Source organism: Peromyscus leucopus, chromosome 5 (genome assembly GCF_004664715.2).
Source record: "Peromyscus leucopus breed LL Stock chromosome 5, UCI_PerLeu_2.1, whole genome shotgun sequence".
Classification (NCBI taxonomy): domain Eukaryota; kingdom Metazoa; phylum Chordata; class Mammalia; order Rodentia; family Cricetidae; genus Peromyscus; species Peromyscus leucopus.
The window spans coordinates 70,745,187-70,765,273 of record NC_051067.1 but is presented as its reverse complement, the minus strand read 5'-3'; the positions used below and the strand labels follow the sequence as shown (position 1 = coordinate 70,765,273).

The 20,087-nt window shown below is 37.5% G+C and overlaps 1 protein-coding gene across 15 annotated transcripts in view; it reads right to left on the bottom strand.

Annotated features, from left to right (window-relative positions):
- The window catches only part of Mllt10 (MLLT10 histone lysine methyltransferase DOT1L cofactor), a 172,965-nt gene that overhangs the window by 108,611 nt on the left and 44,267 nt on the right, over nucleotides 1–20,087 (bottom strand). For 13 of the 15 annotated variants that reach the window (XM_028870471.2, XM_037205985.1, XM_028870468.2 and 10 more), the window contains 4 exons: nucleotides 19,361–19,470; nucleotides 6,842–6,945; nucleotides 4,841–4,934; nucleotides 2,499–2,594 (listed from right to left, as the gene is read on the bottom strand). In XM_028870471.2, the coding sequence (XP_028726304.1) occupies nucleotides 2,499–2,594; nucleotides 4,841–4,934; nucleotides 6,842–6,945; nucleotides 19,361–19,470 (404 nt within the window). The remainder of the gene's footprint in view (nucleotides 1–2,498; nucleotides 2,595–4,840; nucleotides 4,935–6,841; nucleotides 6,946–19,360; nucleotides 19,471–20,087) is intronic. The other 2 variants (XM_028870473.2, XM_028870479.2) reach the window with 2 other exon arrangements.

Sequence of the window (20,087 nt, the reverse complement as noted above, 5' to 3'; positions counted from 1 at the left end):
GACCCGCCAAGCCCTGGCAGTCCCAGAGCCCACTTATAAAATAAATATACAGACGCTTATATTATTTAAACTGCTCAGCCATTAACTCAGGCCTACCATTGTCTAGCTCTTACTCTTATACTCAGCCCATTTTTGTTAATCTATATGTCGCCACATGTTCCGTGGCTTTACCTACTGCTTTTACATGATGCTCCCTGGACAGCAGGCTGGCGTCTCCTCCAGACTTCCACCTCCCAGCCTCTCCTCTGTTTGTCCCTCTTATCCTATACTTCCTGCCTGGCTATACTGGCCAATCAGTGTTTTATTTATTCATAACATACAAGACATCCCACAGCATTCAACCTCCTAATTTACTCTCCGCATACGGGAATTACAGGTGTGTATCACCATGCCATGTCTAGACATAAACATCTAAAAGAAAACAGCCAAGTACAGTGTGATGCAGGTCTGTTATTCCAACTACTAAGGAGGATGAGGCAAGATGACAACTTGAAAATAAGGGTTTAAGTGTCCTGCATGAACAATATAAACAACCACTTCCCCTAATGAATGATGACTGGACATACAGACAGATAGGGTGATAGCTGTTAAAATAAATGTGTAAAGAAAGAGGAAAAGATCTGTCTGCATGTAACAATCCCATCAATTCAACTATGTTATTACTTAACCTCATACTATATTTTAAAAGTCCTACTCCAAAGCAAGCTAGTAAGTTTAATGATAAAATTTACAGTAGGTTTAACTCATGTATAATACATTCATAAAAAACCTCAACTAATAATAAAATACAGAAATTTGAACTGGGGGGTGTAGTTCAATGTTAAGAGTGCTTATTTTGCATGCCAGAGGCCTTGGGATCAACTACCAGCACTAGAGGAAAAAAAAATAAAATAAGATCTTACACTGTATGACAAAAAAATGTTTACCTTTAATATATGCTAAAAGTAAAATCCAAATATTGTTTACAACTCTAAAATCTGAAGCTAAACAAATTTAATTAAACACAACTTTTTAAAATCTAGAGTTCCACAATTTATAAAAATTGGGTAAAATACAAAATCACATTCATTTAGGGGAGATAAATGATAAGCACAACCACAGAACTATACTTATTCAACACTGTACTACATTATTAACTGTCCTTCAATAACATGATAGAGCATAAATTCAAATCAGTATGACCATGCAATGGTCATTTCTAAAACAAAACAATGCTCATGAAATACCATAATTAAAGACCAATAATGGTAACACATCCCTTTTCACACTGTAATAAGGCCTAAATAAGGCCTACCTACAGAAACTTCACTTTGTGGTTTCAAAAATCTAAATAAAATCACGGTGTCACTTATTAAAACCATAATTAAACCAACTTGGCCATTGTTTTAATCAACAATCCAAGCAATAAACATAATCCTACTGTCAGTTTATCACAAAACTATCTATTAAGATAAACACATGCAATTATTAGCTAACAGAGACCTCCAATATTTACATATATAACCCTAACTATGCTAAATTAATTGCACTTATTATTTTGCTCATAGTAAAGGAGCAATCTCAAAACTAAATTCTGAAATTTTTTTAGTATTTAACTTGAAAAAAGGTACAAATATAAACTGAAATCAACAAGTGCTAAAATAACTATACATTAGTATTTTGTAAATCCTAAGCACTCATAGTTATGTTTTCTGACCTTATTTTCAAACACTAAATAAAATCTGCAAACATTCTTTCAAAACTGGTTCATATCAACTCTACAAGAACACCTTTCTCCATTTAAGATACTCTCTTTTATCTTATTTACATTAAGATAATTCAGAGGGGTTATCCCTTTACTATATATACTGCCAATATATTCTTAAAAGAACCACAAATGAAGTATGAATAGTTCTATAATATTTGCTTTTAATTAATTAAAAATTAATCAGCCTTTAAAGTAAGTAAAAATGTAAGCAGAAAACAGGTAAATCAGAATAAAGATTAGTATTTAGGCAAGATTTAGTATTTTGATTAAAAAGGCAAACAATTCACAAACAAATGATACACTATTTGGTCGCATGAAAAAAAAACATTAGCATCACTGAAAAATAAAAATCAGCCAAGAATATTTGGAATTCAATGTTGTTCTATTACAAAAGAGAAAAGCCGATGAGAAAATTACTTACAAGTGACATAATCAGTTAGTGATACATAGCAACAAACTACCACTGCTCAAGTCACCTCAAGATTTTATCAGATGACCTGTTAACACATGCAAGAAATCACTCTCATGCTGCCAATCAAGTTGTATTTAAATTTTCAATTACAATGGTCAAAACCATATTTCAAATATGGCATTATTTTAAACCTAGTCTTTGATTTAATATTCTACTGGGCCAAAATTTTGCTGAATTTCAATGTTTCCATTTAGCTGTAAAAAACAATTTTACCTAAAAAGATTTTTTTAATTTTATTAAGTGATGTGCTACATAATTAGCAACAACAAATCCACTTACTTTTTTCTCTTTCTCATGATGTTTATCCTGAGAGTGAGAGGAAGAATCACTTAAACTTTGATCATATGACCTATTAGATCCCCGTTTGCTCTTTTTCTAAAAAAGAAAATATATACATATGTGTATATGTATATAAAAAATCCATTTAATTAGGCTTAAACTATTTTCAATGTGAAATGTTTAAATGTCAAGTTTTTTTTTAAAAAATCAGTATTTCAAGTTATATAATAGAGTTTAAACATCAATCCACTGCATTATAAAGAAAAAAAACTAACCTTAAATTTAACATCAATGCCATATTTTTTGTTATTTATTAAGTTGTGTGAAAACAAGCCAGGCATAGAGGCATGTATCTTTAATCCCAGCACTCAGAGGGCAGAAGCAAGCAGATCTATGTGAGTTCAAGGTTAGCATGGCCTACATAAAGAGAAGACATCCAAGGCTACATATAGAAACCCTGCCCCACCCCCCACAAAAAACTTACTATATTTTCAAATAAGCTATTATATTTTTAAAGTTGACTTAAAAAAAAAATAACAAAAGAAAAAAAAGCTTTAACCAAAACGTGTATTAAAGAATGCTACTGGCTACAGTGGCAGAAATCCCAGCACTTGGGACACAGGGGAAAATAGGTGACAAGACTGGAAGAATATGGAAGTAAATATTTAAAAGAGTTGCTTTATGCCAGTAGTAAAGCAAGAAGCATTTACTTTCAATAAATACTGAGAAAAAGTTCTCTAACAGCTTATCTCTACAGATTATTTAGAACAAATTAAGACAAATATCAGTATCAGACCCATGCATTTTTATAAGCATTACTAAAAGCATTACATTTTTCTGTTTAAAATATAGCACTGCATAATAGAGCATGAAGGTAAGAGTTGTTTGGGTACTTACAAGCTGTTCACACTGCAACTAGTTTTAAACAGATTTTAAAAGTGACTATAAAATAACTTCAAGTTCTACACAAGTTATTTTATTAATCAGATGAATTTTTATAACTAGCAATAACACTACAGCAATAATTAGTAATGAGGAAAACTATGTGTATGAATGTCAAAATTATTTCAGTTATTTGTTTGAGATAGTCTCATGTAGCCCAGTTAGGACCTCAACAATATATGGCAGGAAGATGACGTTCAGCTCTTTATTCTACTACCTCCCAAGTGCTGGGTGGGCAGGGTTACAAACATGCCACCACACCCAGTTCCAATCTTTCCAATTTCATAATGTCTCAACTTCTTATAAACAGTTCATTTCTACCAGCCATTAAGATATATCAGTCTTCAGCAATGAGTGATACAGATACACACTTTAGGTATAGTCATGTATCATTTGATGAGAAACACCATAACAATGTGCTGTAGTAGGTGACTTCATCAGTAGAGGCCTGAAGGATGGTTAATAATATTATTTATAAGATGGAAGGAGAGGCAAGGAAGATCTATTCAACAGGGAAAGGTAACTAAAAATAAGACAGTTAAAAACAAAGAAAAAAACCATTGTGTATGAATCTACATATTTAAGAACTAAAAAACAAATACTTGGGAGCATTAAAAACTTATTTTTCAAAGGAAAATGGATATGTTACATAGAATCCAAAGTTTCTAACTATGGACTAGAGACATGACTCAGCATTTAAGAGTTGTGCTTACAGAGGACTTAAGTTCAGTTCCCAGCACCCATATGTGGCCCACAACCATCCATAACTCCAATTCCAGAGTATCTGACATCCTCTTCTTACCTCTGTGGGCACCAGGCATACATGTGGTGCATATACATACATGCAAGCAAAACACTCACACACAAAAAACTTTAAAAAACTAAAAACAAAAGACAACAAAGGCTTCAAAAAGTTTCTAACTCAATCATCCATGTAAGTGTTTAACCACAAAGTCTGACAAAATCTCAAAACCTTGTAAGATGGGTCTAAATATATTTTAGCAGGGTGTTTAACCAAGTTACAAAACAGCCTTATTGTGTTTACTACTTCTAGGGAATAAAGACAAGGCGTGTCTCTAACAAGTAAGATGGTAACAGCGCTGCTCCAACAGAAGATGAGACATGAGACAACCACAAACCCAAAGTGAGTCCTGACAGGAGGTCAAAGCAGCTCCACTACATGACAGTCACTGTCAATTACTAGTATACTCTGCTTCACGTTTTTTAAAATTACTAGTTCTTTCCATTTTCAATAAGAACACGCTAAATGAATTTAATCTTCAGTCAAAATCAAGCAAGAAACTGTGACCATGCTCTGATTTCTTGTCCTTTAGATGACGGTGTCACCATCTTGTCGAAATCAACCACGACTGAATCCACTACGTTGGAAACTGTCTTACCAGCTTACTAAAGTGGTATTTACAGTAGCCACAGTACTGGACGTTGTCTGCACCGTTCCCTTCTTCTTCGCAAAGCAGCCCAGCAAATTGAGCACTGCAAACAAAAGCCACGGACATCAACAAACCTCAAGCCATGGTACATTTAAGCAAAGAAAATTAACTTTTCAGTATTTGTAAGACAATATAAAGGAAAAAGAGATGATAAAGGGGTCAGGGGTCTAGCTCAGTTATGAAACCACCTGCTTATTTCATTAGTATGAGCAAGGTCCTTGTCGTGCCCCAACTATAAGGAGACAGAAAAGCTCTATTGTAGTTAATGACCAGTCACTTCACCTTCACTTGTAAATTTATCATTCTTTAAGACTATGGTATAGTTTACGATAAACTCAGGTCTATCGTGAATGAAGATATATCAAGGTTTTATGTCACCAAACAGTGATTAAGTTGCTTTAAAAGTTGCATTTGATGACACATGCCTGTAATCCCAAGGGCTCAGATAAGGGTTGAGCCCAGTTTGAAACAAGTCTGGATAACAAGGGGAGCCCTTGAAAACACAGTAACAATGTTTCATTGATATAACTATAATTTCAAAAAATAAAACAATGTTACAAAAATAAACACAAGTGATGAAAAAAGATGGGGAGAGAGATAACTTCCTTTTCTCTTCATAATTAGTTCTTTTTTTTTTAAATAAATCATTGTGTTAGTACAAATCATGGTCTAAAACAGCAATGTGGTGATAAGGAGACTGATGCAAACAGTGCCTTTTCTTTTTGTGGGATGGTACAGGGTCTCCCATGCTAAGCCAGCACACTACTCAATTACATCCCTCTTGTTTATTTGTCATCTTTATTCATGTGTATTTTTGAGGAGGGTACACCTGTGAACCACAGTGCATGTATAGAAGTCAGAGAACAATTTGGGAGAGTTGGCTCTTTCCTTCCACCATGTGGGATCCAGAGTTTAAACTCAGGTCATCAAGCTTGGCAGCAAGCACCTTTATTTGCTGAACTATCTTGTCAGCTCTCAATTTTGTATTTTAGAAATAGGACCTCTCTCATGAGGTTTTCCAAAATGGCTCTGAACTCACTCTGTGTGTGTGTGTGTGTGTGTGTGTGTGTGTGTGTGTGTGTGTGTGTGTGTGTGTGTATATGTATATATATATATATATGTGTATATATATATATATATATGTGTGTGTGTATATATATATATATATATATATATATATATAGAGAGAGAGAGAGAGAGAGAGAGAGAGAGAGAGAGAGTGTTAGTTCATGTAGGCCTTGAATTTGTAATTTTCCTGCCTCCACCTGAGTAGCAGGAATTACATGCTTGTACCACCAGGCCTGGCTCATACATCAACTTGAACAATTCTTTGCAATTCATACATGCTTCAAAATCATAGCAGAGAGCAAGATCAACAGACTTTTTTTGTTTGTTTGTTTAAAAAAAAAAAACAATAAAAGAGGGCTGGGGATGTAGCTGGATGGCAAAGTGTTTTTGTAACATTTACAAGGTGTTAAGTGTTACAATTCTGAGGGGGGAAGACTTTCCCAATGCAAGTGTTACAGCTCTGAATACCACAAAGTCACACCACACAACAAACCTCACACAAGAGATTTATTGGGAGGGAAAAATCCAAGGGGTGGCTGCCTCTGCTGGGGTGAGAAGCAGCAGGAAACTAAGCAGAAGACAGGGTTTATATAGGGTTTCTTATGGGGACAGAGCTTTCCAAGGTGGGGATGAGCAGGTTTTCAAGTCCTGAACTTGGACCTTTTACTCTGTAGGGAGAAGCTTGGCCACCTGAGGCTGGAGGGGCGGGGTCCTGCCAGGAGGTAGAGCCTGGGGGTTGGTGGTCCCTCAGGGACTTATACAAGGTACCGAGTTTGATCTAGAGCACCAAACAAAACCCCCTATTCCAGTGGGAAGCGGTGTCACAGTACGTCATGTAATGCACTTCCAATGCTGTGTGTACAATGACGGAAAGCCACTTACCAGGTCACGTGGAAAGCCTGTCGACACCCGTGCTTGTTACACGTCATGCAAGCACCGGTTGCTGCTTTGCTTTCTCTTCCTTGTTCGTCACATATGTAGCAAGTCTTGGGACAAAGGACAAAATCAAAAATGAGACAAACATCATAGACATGCTCGATACCAATCTGTACTTTATAGCTATCTTCAGAAATTAATATCAAATTCTTTATCTAGTCTTCTTTACTAAAGAATCTGAAGTTCACAAAGGCACTGCTTTCATTAGCCTTTTCACTGGACTCAAAGACCCTGCCAGACAAGAGGCCTCTTCTCTGGCACTGAGGTCATGGGCAGAACACAGTCTTCCATAACCTACAGGACAAAACATGGGAACCAAGTTTAGGCTACTTCAACTCTCCACATTAGTAATGAAGTCCCGACAACATATTATGTGCCGGAGGAAGGAATGTTACTATGCATGTTAGCTTAGTAAATCAGAAATTCTCTTTTAAACCAACACCAGCCACTTCAACTGACATTTTATTCACTTCTCATGTAAAAATAGGCTTTGACAGCTCAAAATCATGGATAGCCAGCCATGTGACAGAAACTTAATCACAGAAATACTACCTTATGATGAGCAGTATATAAGTGAATAAAACTTAACAGCCAACAAAACAAAGAACAATGTCTGATCACTGTAATGCCCATAAGGGGGCTTTAAGAAAGAAGAGGCCAGGAATGACAAAACACATATCCATAATCCTAGCACTCAATAGGCTGGAGGGAAAAGTAACAACTTCAAAGCCAACCTGGAATACATTGCAAGGTCCAGGCTACGAGTTTGATAATAGGACTCTGCCTCAAAACCAAACAACAACAATGGTTGCCAGGCAGTGGTGAAGCACACCTTTAATTCCAGCACTAGGGAGACAGAAGAGGAGGCAGAAGTAGAGGCAGAGGCAGAGGCAGGTGAATCTCTGTGAGTTCGAGACCAGCCTGTTCTACAGAGAGAATTCCAGGACAGCCAGGGATACACAGAGAAACCCTGTCTTGAAAAACAAACAAAAAAAGAGTAAGTTTAGCAGTTCTTCTTGAAAGAATATATTATTATTTGTAGCAGGGTTTGGAGTGCATGTATAAAGCCACTGTTAAACTAACAAGGAGAATTCTATATTGCATCCAAATATCACATAATACCTAATAAAGCCATCCAGCTGTTAATAAAAATTAAGAAGGGCAGGAGCAATACAACAGCTCAATTGGAAAAGTAACTGCCACCCAAGCATGAAACTCTCAGTTCAACCCCCAAAACCCAGGCCACCAGCCTCACTAGCCTACTCAGCAAGCTCCAGGTTAGTAAAAGACCCTGCCTAAAAAACAAGATGGGCCGGGCGGTGGTGACACATGCCTTTAATCCCAGCACTCAGGAGACAGAGGCAGGTTAATCTCTGAGTCTGAGGCCAGCCTGGGCTACAGAGTGAGTTCCAGCACAACCAGAGCTACACCGAGAAACTGTGTCTCAGAAAACAAAAAACGAGAGTGAAAGGGAGACCTTGTCTCACAAAAACAAAAAAGCTGGGCATGACAGAACACACCTGGATGTAGAAGCAGGAGAAGAGTCCAGGGCCATCCGTGAGTCTATGCCCATACCATCCCAAACACTCTTGATCTCAAAGCCACTCTCAGTTACAACCAATCTGGACTTTAAAAAAGCAAAGCAAATTTAAAAAAAAAAAAAAAAAAAAACACCTGCCTCAAAAATCTTTAAAGGAGGAGAGGGACAGGGACAGGGACAGGGGGCCCGTGGGACATGGTGGCAATTGGCTCAGTGGTAAAGAGCCTCAGTGGTAAAGAGCTCTAGCTGCTCTTCCAGAGAACCTGGGTTTGATTCCCAGCACCCACAAGGCAGCTCACAACTTTCTGTAACTCCAATTCCAGGGAATCTAATGTCCAATTATGGCCTCCACAGGAACTGCATACACTACACTAGTGCACTTACATGCAGGCAAAACACATATAAATAAATTAAACACACATACACACCCCACCAACAGAGTTTCTCTAAGTAGCCCTGCCTGTCCTGGAACTAGCTCTGTAGACCAGGCTGGCCTCAAACTCAAGAGATCTGCCTGCCTCTGCCTTCCAAATACTGGGATTAAAAGGGGTGTGCCACCAATGCCTGACTTAAATAAATCCTTTTTAGAAAGCAAAATTAGGATTTAAAATTGCCCAAAATTAATTACATATTAGCATACTTGTAATGATTGATACTCATATAGCATTCACATCTACTCAAAGGCTATTTTCCATAGCACTTCACAGGGAAGACTGGAACAAGGGAGACAAAAAAAGAATCTCCTTTGGTAATGCAAGCCTGAAGGGAGGGTGGCCCTCAGGTCAAGCATCACTCACTAAAGGAAAGGCACAGAATCCCATCATTTACTCAGACACTATTTTCAAAAGCACTAGGCCCTTTGGGAACTTAGCAGCAAACTACTACACCCAGGACATACATAAAAACCATCACTGGCTAAAAAAAAGACAAAGGAACCTGACATAATCCTGCCAGACAATGAAAGTAATCAGAGCAACAAGAATACCCCAGGTTCACCTACAATCTGAACTAGACAACTCTTGCTCTCCTTTCCCCAAAACACACACATCTAACAAAGATGCATGCCCATTTCCAGGAGATAAATAATATGCACCCTAGTCTAGGATAAGCCATAGCTACAGATGACTAAACCTATGTATTGCTCTTGGTTTACAGGGTACCCCAAAGGGCCCAGAGACTGGTCAATAAGCCACAAAACTATTTTCTGACCAAAAAACCTAACAGAATTGTTCTGCTGAATTACAGCCCTGATTTATTACTTTTTTAAATGAACATACTTTTGTGTGTATGTATCTATGAGGGCATGTACATATGCGCATGAAACCAGTTGACAGTGGTACCTTCCTCTATTGCTCTCCATCTTATTTGATGAGAGAAAGTTTCTCACCTGGGGCCCACCAATTTGGCTAGCCTGGCTGGTCAGCAAACCCCAGTAATCTACCCTCCTGTCTCTGCCTTCCCAGTACTGGAATCACAGGTACATGACAGCATGCCCAGCTTTTCATGTGCTTGCTGGAGATTCAAACTTGGGTCCTTGTGCTTATACAGCAAGCATCTGAGCCACTGAGCCGTCTCCAAGCCCTATGACCTTTCTTTAGACAAGCAACTCCCTTTACCCTTCCAATGTATCTATTTTGGAATAAGAATATCTATACCACACCTGCTGCTTTCTGTTTTATAGGATTACAAATTGAGAAAAACATTGTACTAACTTCCCAGATTTAGAAAGAAAAGATTTAGGACTTTTTGAGTTTATTGTATTTAGGTAAAATATGGGACTTAGACTTGATAACAAAATGGATTAAGATCTGAGTGATGCTGAGATAAAATGGCTGAGTGACCCAAGCTTGGGGGAAAGAGGCAGGCAGTTCAAGGCCAGACTACATAGACAATAACCAAAAGCAAACAAAACAAAACATCAAGAACATACAATTTGAAGAGGGTCAGAAAGCACACTGACATAGACAGAATTATATGTATATTGTTGGCTAGTTTTATGTCAACTTGCCACAGGCTAGAGTCATAAGAAAGGAAGGAACCTTACTTTGAGAAATATCTCCGTAAGAACTGGCTGTAGAGCATTTTCTTAATTAGTAATTGATGGAGGAGGGCCCAGACCATTATAGGTGGGGCAATCCCTGGGCTAGTGGTTCTGAGCTATGTGGTGATGTTGTGTCCCCCAAATATATTGTGCCCCTTAATAAACTTATCTGGGGTCAGAGAACAGAACAGCCACTAGATAAACAGAGGCCAAAAAATTGGCGGCACACAACTTTAATTCAAGCATTCTGGAGGCAGAGATCCATCTGGATCTCTGTGAATTCAAAGCCACACTGGAAACAGCCAGGCATGGTGGCATACGCCTTTAATCCCAGGAAATGACAGCAGAAAGCAGAAAGGTATATAAGGTGTGAAAACCAGGAACTAGAATGTGTTAAGCTTTTAGGCTTTTGAGCAGCAGTTCAGCTGAGATCCATTTGGATAAGGACACAGAGGCTTCCAGTTTGAGGACATGAGGTCAGCTGAGGAATTGGCAAGGTGAGGTTAGCTGTGGCTGGTTTTGTCCAGGTTTGTTTTTATTAATAAGACCTTTTAAGATTCCTGCCTCAGAGCTCTATAGAGCAGGCTGAGCAAGCCCTGATGAGTAAGAAAATAAGCAGCATTCCTCCATGGCCTGTGCATCAGCTCGGGCCTCCAGGTTCCTGCCCTGACTTCCTTCAACAATGGACTATGATATGAAAGTATTAGCCAAATAAATCCTTTCCTCACCAACTTGTTTTTGGTCTCGGTGTTTATCATAGCAATAGTAATCCTAACTTGCAATGCCTCAGGTATTTTGGAAAGGAATATAAATGTGATGGTTTATTTATAAGTTGTATAAAGAACCATTTTAGGGACTTCATTATTACATTTCTTTTGTGTGTGGTACACCCAACATAAAACACACACATGAAGGTCAGAGACAACATGCAGGAGTCAGTTCTCTCCTTCTACCACATGGGTCCTGAGGTTCAAACTCAGGTTGGCAGGCTTGGTACCTTTCCCCACTGAGCCTCTTCACAGCCCTAATTTTAGAAAGGTGGAAGAAATTGGGAAGTTCCAGCAATTAGACAAAATTGAAATCAAATTTTAAAGGGAATATTACATATACATTATTTTACAAATACACACTTCTAGACTCATCATTAATCCTAGAGCAAACATCAATCCAGTTAACTACTTCAGTCCAGAGTTTTTATGCCTAGAATACATTCTTTTGTTTACTATTCATTACCACAGAGCTGGAAGATGTACAAGGTTCCCTGTGGTACCCTATCTAGAATGTGTAACAATGAGCAGGTAAATGGTTTGAACTTTATACCATTCTTTGTTGAATTCCAAGGGAGGCCTGTCCCTTTCCGAACAGAGGTGTGTAGATGGGAGATGGGGGGAAGGAACGGGAAGAGAAGAGGTAGGAAAAACTGTGGTTAGTATGTAAAATAAATGACAAATTTTAATTAAAAAAAGATTAAATTTAAAAACTGTCTAGAAGTTTAAAATTAAATCTGACACACACATAATGGGGCAGGAAAGGGTGTAAACTCTTATAATTTCATAGCTAAAGACTCACAAAAGTAACTGCAGCTGGTCAAAATTATAACTTGCTGCCACCAGCCAAGAGTGGTGACAGATGCCTTTATCCCAGCACTTGGGAGGCAGAGGCAGACAGGAAAAACAAAAAACGAACTTGCTGCTAGGGGCCACAACTGAAAGCAACAGCTGTGACCTGGCACCACCAGCACCTCACCAAACACACCAAGTTCATGCAGGCCATGATCAGGAGTTATGTGGTGCTGTGTCCAAGGAGTAGTTTGCCATAGAGCTGCGCAGGGCCTCCAAGGACAAGAGTGCTCAAATTCCTCCAGAAGAAAGTAAACATCCACATTCATGCAAGAGGCAGCTAGAGGAACTGAGAGATATACTGCCAGCCTTAAGGAAAGCTCCACCTAGTACTGAGCTTGCTCTACCCAATCCCTTCCCCTCAATAAGCCTTTATACCACCCTAAACAAATAAATAAAATAAGCTCTCTATATTTTTCAGGAAGCTTACAAAATAAATAGTAGGTTTCTGTATGACTTTTTCAAATACCCTTACTTATCCCTTTCTGCATCTCCTTCTTTGGCGTGCATCTACTCCCCTCCCCATTAAATCTACACCCTCCTTATTCTCATTTCCCCTTTATAATATTATCCCTTTCAAATGTTGGTCAGGGAGGTCCCAGACACCCCCAAAGCAATACAGGCTCTTGTCACTGCTCTTAGCTACCTACCAAAATTTAATAGTAAGACCCTATTGTTGATGACACTACATAATTTGGTCACAGGAACGGAGAAAACAAGCTGGTGCCATCTTGGAAACTTACTCCCTACTGGCTAGTTTTCATAGTCCCAAAAGGTGCTATATAGGCTTCTGGGGGAGAAAAACCAACCACAGTCTTACCTAGCTGTGAACTCTGAGAACTGTAACAATCAACCTGACAAGCAGGGGTATGAATAGTGAGTGGTATGAAAGCAACCAACTGCTTCCAGCATGGCTTTCAGGTCTGTTCCAACAGGAGGAAACTTATGCCTGGTTCTGCAAATATGGCCAAGAATCCAAGGCTCAAGAATGTATAGGCCCTCGCATACCACTATTTTATTTTGCTAAGTTGACATAGTATCTAAATGCCTTCTAAATAATTATTTCTATATCCATATATTAGACTAGCTCTCAGTCCCCATTAGAGATGCTTCTTTCCATAGTAGATGGTGGTTAATATAGACAGACAATTTGTCAGAGTGCAAAGAACAAGTGTCTGTGGAATGCTCACTCCAAATGGCACATCTCTTACCCCCTGCCCCCAAGGATCAGGGAACAGGAGAAAAGGGTTGATAAGATTGTACGACTCAGAAGTCTGCTGCAAAAACAGTACTGCTGTAAAATAGTGTCTTCTGGGAATAAAAGGCTGTTGAACTCACAAACAACTGTGGAAGCCTACATAAAGTCTGCATAAGATCAAACTAGTCATCACTCCAGTGGATCAACAAGGGGCTCACAAAGTCCATCCCTAGCTGAGGAGCTATTGGCAGTTGATGTCTGCTAAGGGAGGGAGAGTTAAAGTCTTCTTCAGGGATGTAGCTCTGAGTTGCTTGATCATGCTCCAGGAGATGGCTTTACAGCCACGTGCATAACATTAATTTTGAATTTGGGTTATTTAAAAGAAAGATGACATGAAGTTGGAAGGGAGTCATGGGGGGTTGGGAGAAGGAATTTGGGAGGATATATATATATATAAAATCAAACCACTGACTACAGGTAAAATTTTCATACATTTGACTATATGTGAAATTCTCAAGTTAAAAAATATATTTTTATACATACATACATATATATAATCTGGGTGTGGTGATGCACACCTTTAATCTCTCAGGAGGCAGAGGCAGGCAGATCTCTGAGTTCAGACTAGCCTGATCTACATACATACTGAGTTCCAGAATAGCCAGAGCTACATAGTGAGACCCTGTCTCAAAAAAAAAAAAAAGAAAAGAAAAGAAAAGAAAAAGAAAAAAGAAGAAAGAAAGAAAAGAAAAAGAAGGAAGAGGAAAAAATTAAATGAATAAAATCAGAGATCACTGCTAGGTATACTCTGCTACTAATCTGACAATGGCCCTACTGTTTGTAGAAAACTTCACTATCTCAATTTTAAACCTAACTGTGCCCTTAACATTTGCTTTTTAGATGCCTTGATTTCTATCTGGTATCTCAAACAACTATAACCCACTGGGATTAGAAATATATAGACATAACATTTTTTCTTACTTTTAAAATACAAACTACTTATATAAGCTAATCTATCTGTCTTCAAACTATTCTTCAATTTTCATACCCTTTCTGAAACTGCATATTCTAATGTATCTGCTATTTTCCTTGATACCAAATTAATAAATTGACTTATATAAGTCATATTATTTTGTCAAAGAAAAAAATATGCTAATCTAGCAGCACTGGAAACAGCTGTGGATGAAACTCCATGCTTCAGGATGGATGGAAGAGCCCAAGTCAACTGCTCTTTTCAGGAGTCTTCCAAGAGTTCCGAGAAACTGTCAACATACCAAAATAAGTGATATTTTCACTTATTTCTTCATGAAAAAAAAACACTCTATTATGCATCTTATGGCATAAAAGATACTAACTTCTGGCAAGCTTTTTACATGTAACATATGGATCTGCGGTTTTCTTGCTACAAATGCTGGAGTGTCCTCTATAGAACGCTCAATTTCACCTGAGTTCTAGCCTGTACAACTGGCATCCATAGTAAGTGCCTACATGTCCTAAGTTTGGTCCTGAGAAGCTCCAGTACTATAGATAGATTAGATAGATAGATAGATAGATAGATAGATAGATAGATAGATAGATAGACAGACAGACAGACAGACAGACAGACAGATAATGGATGGATGATAGATAGATAGATAGATAGATAGATAGATAGATAGATAGATAGATAATGGATGGATGATAGATAGATAGATAGATAGATAGATAGATAGATAGATAGATAGATAGATAGATGGATAGATGGATAGACGGACAGACAGACAGACAGACAAGATAAGTTCTCTGGAAGTCATCGCTTTGACATTCATCTTGGACTGAAGTCTTCCAAAATTCAGTAATCCATTTTCAAATTATTACTATGATTTAAGAATTTTATGCAGAGCCAGGCAGATCTCTGTGAGTTTGAGGCCAGCCTGGTCTACAGAATGAGATCCAGGAAAGGCACCAAAGCCACACAGAGAAACCCTGTCTCAAAAACAAAACAAAGCAAAACAAAACAAAAAGAATTGTATTCTGGGACTGGAGAGTTGGCTCAGAAGTTAAGAGCACTGGCACCTTTAATTCCAGCACCTGGCTGGCAGAGGCAGGAGAATCTGGAGTTCAAGGCCAGCCTGGTCTACAGAGCAAGTTCCAGGACAGCCTGAGTAGTTACAGAGAGAAACCCTGTCTCAAAACAAACAAACAAACAAATTAAAAGTAAAAAAAAAAAATTTAAAAACTGAATTTTGTTAATATTCATCTGGAAAAATAGATATTTGTCTAACCATGTACATTTTATGCAAGGTTGTAATGATTTAAAATAGTATATAGTACTATAATAAAAAGTCATATCAATGGAATTATTTATATGCTTCTATACAAAACAGAAAACAAAACAAAACAAAAAAAAACACCCACAGAAGCATACCAACGCAAACCCAAGATTTTAGCAATGACACAACTAGTATTTTAAATCACTGTAAAAAACAGACTAAAAATAACTAACCAATGCCAGGAGATGGTGGCACGCACCTTTAACCCCAGAACTCTAGAGGCAGAGGCAGGAGGATCTCTATAAGTTCAAGGCCACTCTGGTCTAAAGAGTTTCAGGACAGACAGGGCTACACAGAGAAACCCTGTCTCCCCCCAAAAAACTGACTAACTAGGTCGGAGTGAAAGGACACGTATTTTGTCAGGTTGTAAAATTAATTTAGATAGATTGAAGATTTACATCTAGGTAATTCATTCTTCCTTTCACCCCTATCTCTTCCTCTTCAAATAACTATTCTTAAAGCCATGAGGTGGGACCAAGCAAGGAAAAGAAAAATCTCTACACTGGGGAGTCGGGGGCAGTCCACACAAGGGTCACAATCTGACCTCGGGGTAGGAGTGAGTATGGTATCAGAACACGTGAAGAATAAGCACAGGGGGAAAGCAGGCACTAGTGGAGTGAGGCCGCCAAACCCTGAGAGGATAAGGAGGACGGTGTGCATGGCAAGAAGCAAGTGGGCCTGAATGAAGCTGTGAAGCAGTAAGCAACAAGGATCCATTCATATAAGATCAATCAAATAAGCACATTACTGAAGATAAAGGAAGTCAGGTATTGGTTGGACTGAAACAAGTGATAATATGACAAGAAATAATGATAATAGGCCTAGATCTTCTAGTTTACATTTGGTAAAGTCATTAAGTTTATATACTTTCAATATATAAACACAGATACTGAACAGATACTGTACAGAGGCATATCTATCCAAATACTGCATCAGAATTAAATTAAATAACTATGGCCTCATAGTTTTCAACATATATAAATGATATAAATATTAACATATACAAATTTGCATTGCAGTGCTAATAAGTAGGTTATCTATTTTCTAACTATACCAACTGAGAGAACCTGAGACCCCAAATGCCCAAAGTACAGAAAGTACATTTAGTGTATTGGTTTCTAAGTGTCAATCTCATGTAAAAGAAAATCTAGTTCCTTGGAGAAAATTAATTCTAGTAGTACTTGACCACCCGTGTATCAAGAGGAATGCCAAAATGAGTAAAAGACAGAAGGCATACAGAACAAGATGTTTACATACAAATTACTTTCCCAAAAAATGGCAATTGATTAAAAAGGGAATAAAATCAACTTAATAGTAAAGAACCTTGACAGACATCCCCTTAACTAATGATGAAAATAAGATTATAAGGTATCAGAAAAACTGAAATCAGTGTGCCACCTGACAAAATGCAATAAGAACACAAAATCAAACCCTATCTTGAAAAGCCAAAAAAAAGAAAGAACACAAAATCATTTCTGTGGCATTCCCTTCAAAAATACAATCCACTAAAGTGGAAGAAACATCAGACAAGTCCAAATAGAATGATATGCTACAAAATAACTAAAAACTACAATAATCTAAAGTATCAAATTGACAAAAGTCAAGGAAAGATTATGTTATTCTTTGAGATTAAAAAAAGAAACAAAACTTCTGTAATTTTTGCATGAGACACATTTCTGGGGGAAAATGAGAGAACATAAATGAGTCCTGATTTTGATAGTTATATTACAGATGTATGAGTACCATCCTTCCTTCCTTCTCTATTTGGTGGTGCTAGAGCACTGAACTCAGGACCTGGCACATAGTAGGAGATACTCTAACCCTGAGCTATTCCAGCCCAAGAACGTCCATCTTTATAGGAATACATAATACTGCATAAGAGAGGAGGAACTCTATGCTGTTGCCACAGCTTGTATATAAACTTTCTTATTTAAAAATTTATAAGGAAAACAGGTTTTTAAATGAATTTTAAAGGTACTAAGAAATGCAGGTTTGAAAGGCAAGTCAGTGCAATGCAACTATTAAGATCTGAGTTCAGATCCTGGCATAGATGTATCAAGCAAGGTGCAGTCCTGCACACACCTTTACCCCAGCACTATAGACAGAGGGAAGAGAGGATTGCTGGGATTGTTAGCTACCAGCCTAGCCAAAAGAGGAAAGAAAAAAAAAGAAAAAGAAACCCCTCCAGCTTCAAGTTCAGTAAGAGAGCTATCTCAGTAAACAATGTGGAAAGCAATAGAGAACAGTCAACGTCTTTTTCTGACTTGACACACACCTACACATACATGTACACATACAACACACATACATACACCACACTCAAACATGAAAATTAAAATTTATTTTAAAATACTGAAAGTTTATACACTTCTATAAAGAAAGCATCTGGCACACACCTATAACCCAACCCTCTGGAAGTAGAAGCAGGAAGATCACAAACTTAAGGTCACCCTCCTACTACTTAGCAAGTCTAAAGCCAGCTGGGATACAAGAGAGCCTGCCTCCACCAAACAAAGCCAGTGAAACAAACCCCAAGAAGAAAACATAAAACACCTTGAAGGAAAAAAAAAAAAAATGCTGTACTAAAACAAGGTCAATTAACAAACCTGAAAAAAGGAATTTAAAAACAACAGTACTCTTAATGGTAACATAGTTGTGCTCAACATGATAATTACTTAAGAACTGGTAATGACATTGTAGAGAAAAGCTTCACACAATAAATGAAACTTCCAAAACACTCACACCCTTTCACATGGAACCCTAACAGTATGAAACTAGACACCACAGGAGGCCCTTCTATGAGGGGCTTCTCCACAGCTGACTGAATCCAACAATACTCTGTACTAAAGACTAAGAAGCCAGAAAAATTATGACAGAAATACCATTTATTGATGCAAAAATAGAGGAAACAACAAGTAATATGATCTAAATGTTTTATAAGCACATGTGAGATACACAAAAATACACAGAAAAAGTCAAAAGATTTAAATAGGAAGATTTACTTTTTCACATGTTTTAAATGAATATTAATCAAAAGATTATTGTTAAAATATCTGCAGTCTCAAAACTATCATGACATTCGTCCACAGAAGCAGCATGAACCTTCATTTACACACACAGTAATACTATCTAAAGGCAATGGACAGCAGAAAAGTCTTGACAATGCAGTAGCAGCATCAAACAACAGTGTGTGTGTGTGTGTGTGTGTGTGTGTGTGTGTGTGTGTGTGTGTGTGTGTACACTAAATTAGGAAGAGATAGAGCAAATGGTTAAGTGTTTTTATTTTAAAACACAGGGTATCCAAACATGTTACCTAGGTAGGCCCTGAACTCTTGGGCTCAACTCAACCTCCTGCCTCAATGTCCCAAATACTTAGGACTAATAATGGGAAAATAATGACTAATTGAAATCTAATAAAAACCTTGACACTTGATAAGGCAAGAGGTCAGTAAATTTTCAAGGACAAATATGTACTGAAGACTGAAATGTCCTGAAAATATTAATAAACACCTAGATTAGAATAAAAGATGACACAGATTTATTACTTTTACACTCTTGTGAGCTTATTTTAATACTGTAACTTAAGGTGGTAACTATTTTTCTCCAAATCTCTATGAAATTAGAGGGAGATCTTTAGTTTTTTAAGAAGAAAAAAAAAAAAAAACCAAAACTCTAAAAACTAAAACCCACCTGCTTTCTATCGCCTAGCTTCCAAACTAAAAATGCAAACAACATTAAGATGACATCCACTGTACCTTATTATAACGATCATGTGGGACAGACTGTAAAACGATTGGCTCCATTGTAGAAACATTGGCAAATTGTACCTCTGGAATATAGAGGGCACAAACCACATGAGCCCAACCTAAAAATAAATAAATACATAATGTCATTCTTCAAGTTTTATCAAAAAATAAAATTACTATCTGTCTTAAAAGATCCCTTAAAAGACTATTTAAGCAAATTCATAACAAAACCATAATAAAAATCTAGCTGCTGCATTATTTATGTAATAATTGTCATCGGCTCACTACTGGTGCAGAGGGAACTAATCATGACTGCATCTATTATGCACTGAACATAAACAAAGGGAGCACTTATGTATTCAGGTGCTGACATTGATACTTAAGGGCAGACTAAGTTCAGATTAACACTACTTCTGAAAACCACTTTAATTTGAGGAAACCAGGTATGATGGTTCCCAGCACTCTAAACACTCTGAGACTAAATCAAAAGGAATTCATCCATTTCCAGGTCAGTCAACGCTACACAGTGAGTTGAAGATCAGACTGTACTGCCAAGTTAAGACCATTTTAAAAAGCCAAAAACAAATAAATGCATAAATAATGTGAAGGTTGTATAATTCATTAGTTAGCACCCCTGATTAATCTGTGAAGCTCTAGGTTCCATTCTCAGTTCTCCAATAAATAATTTATAGCTTTAAATAACTTAAAGCTTCAAGTCTTAAAAGGTTGGAGATAG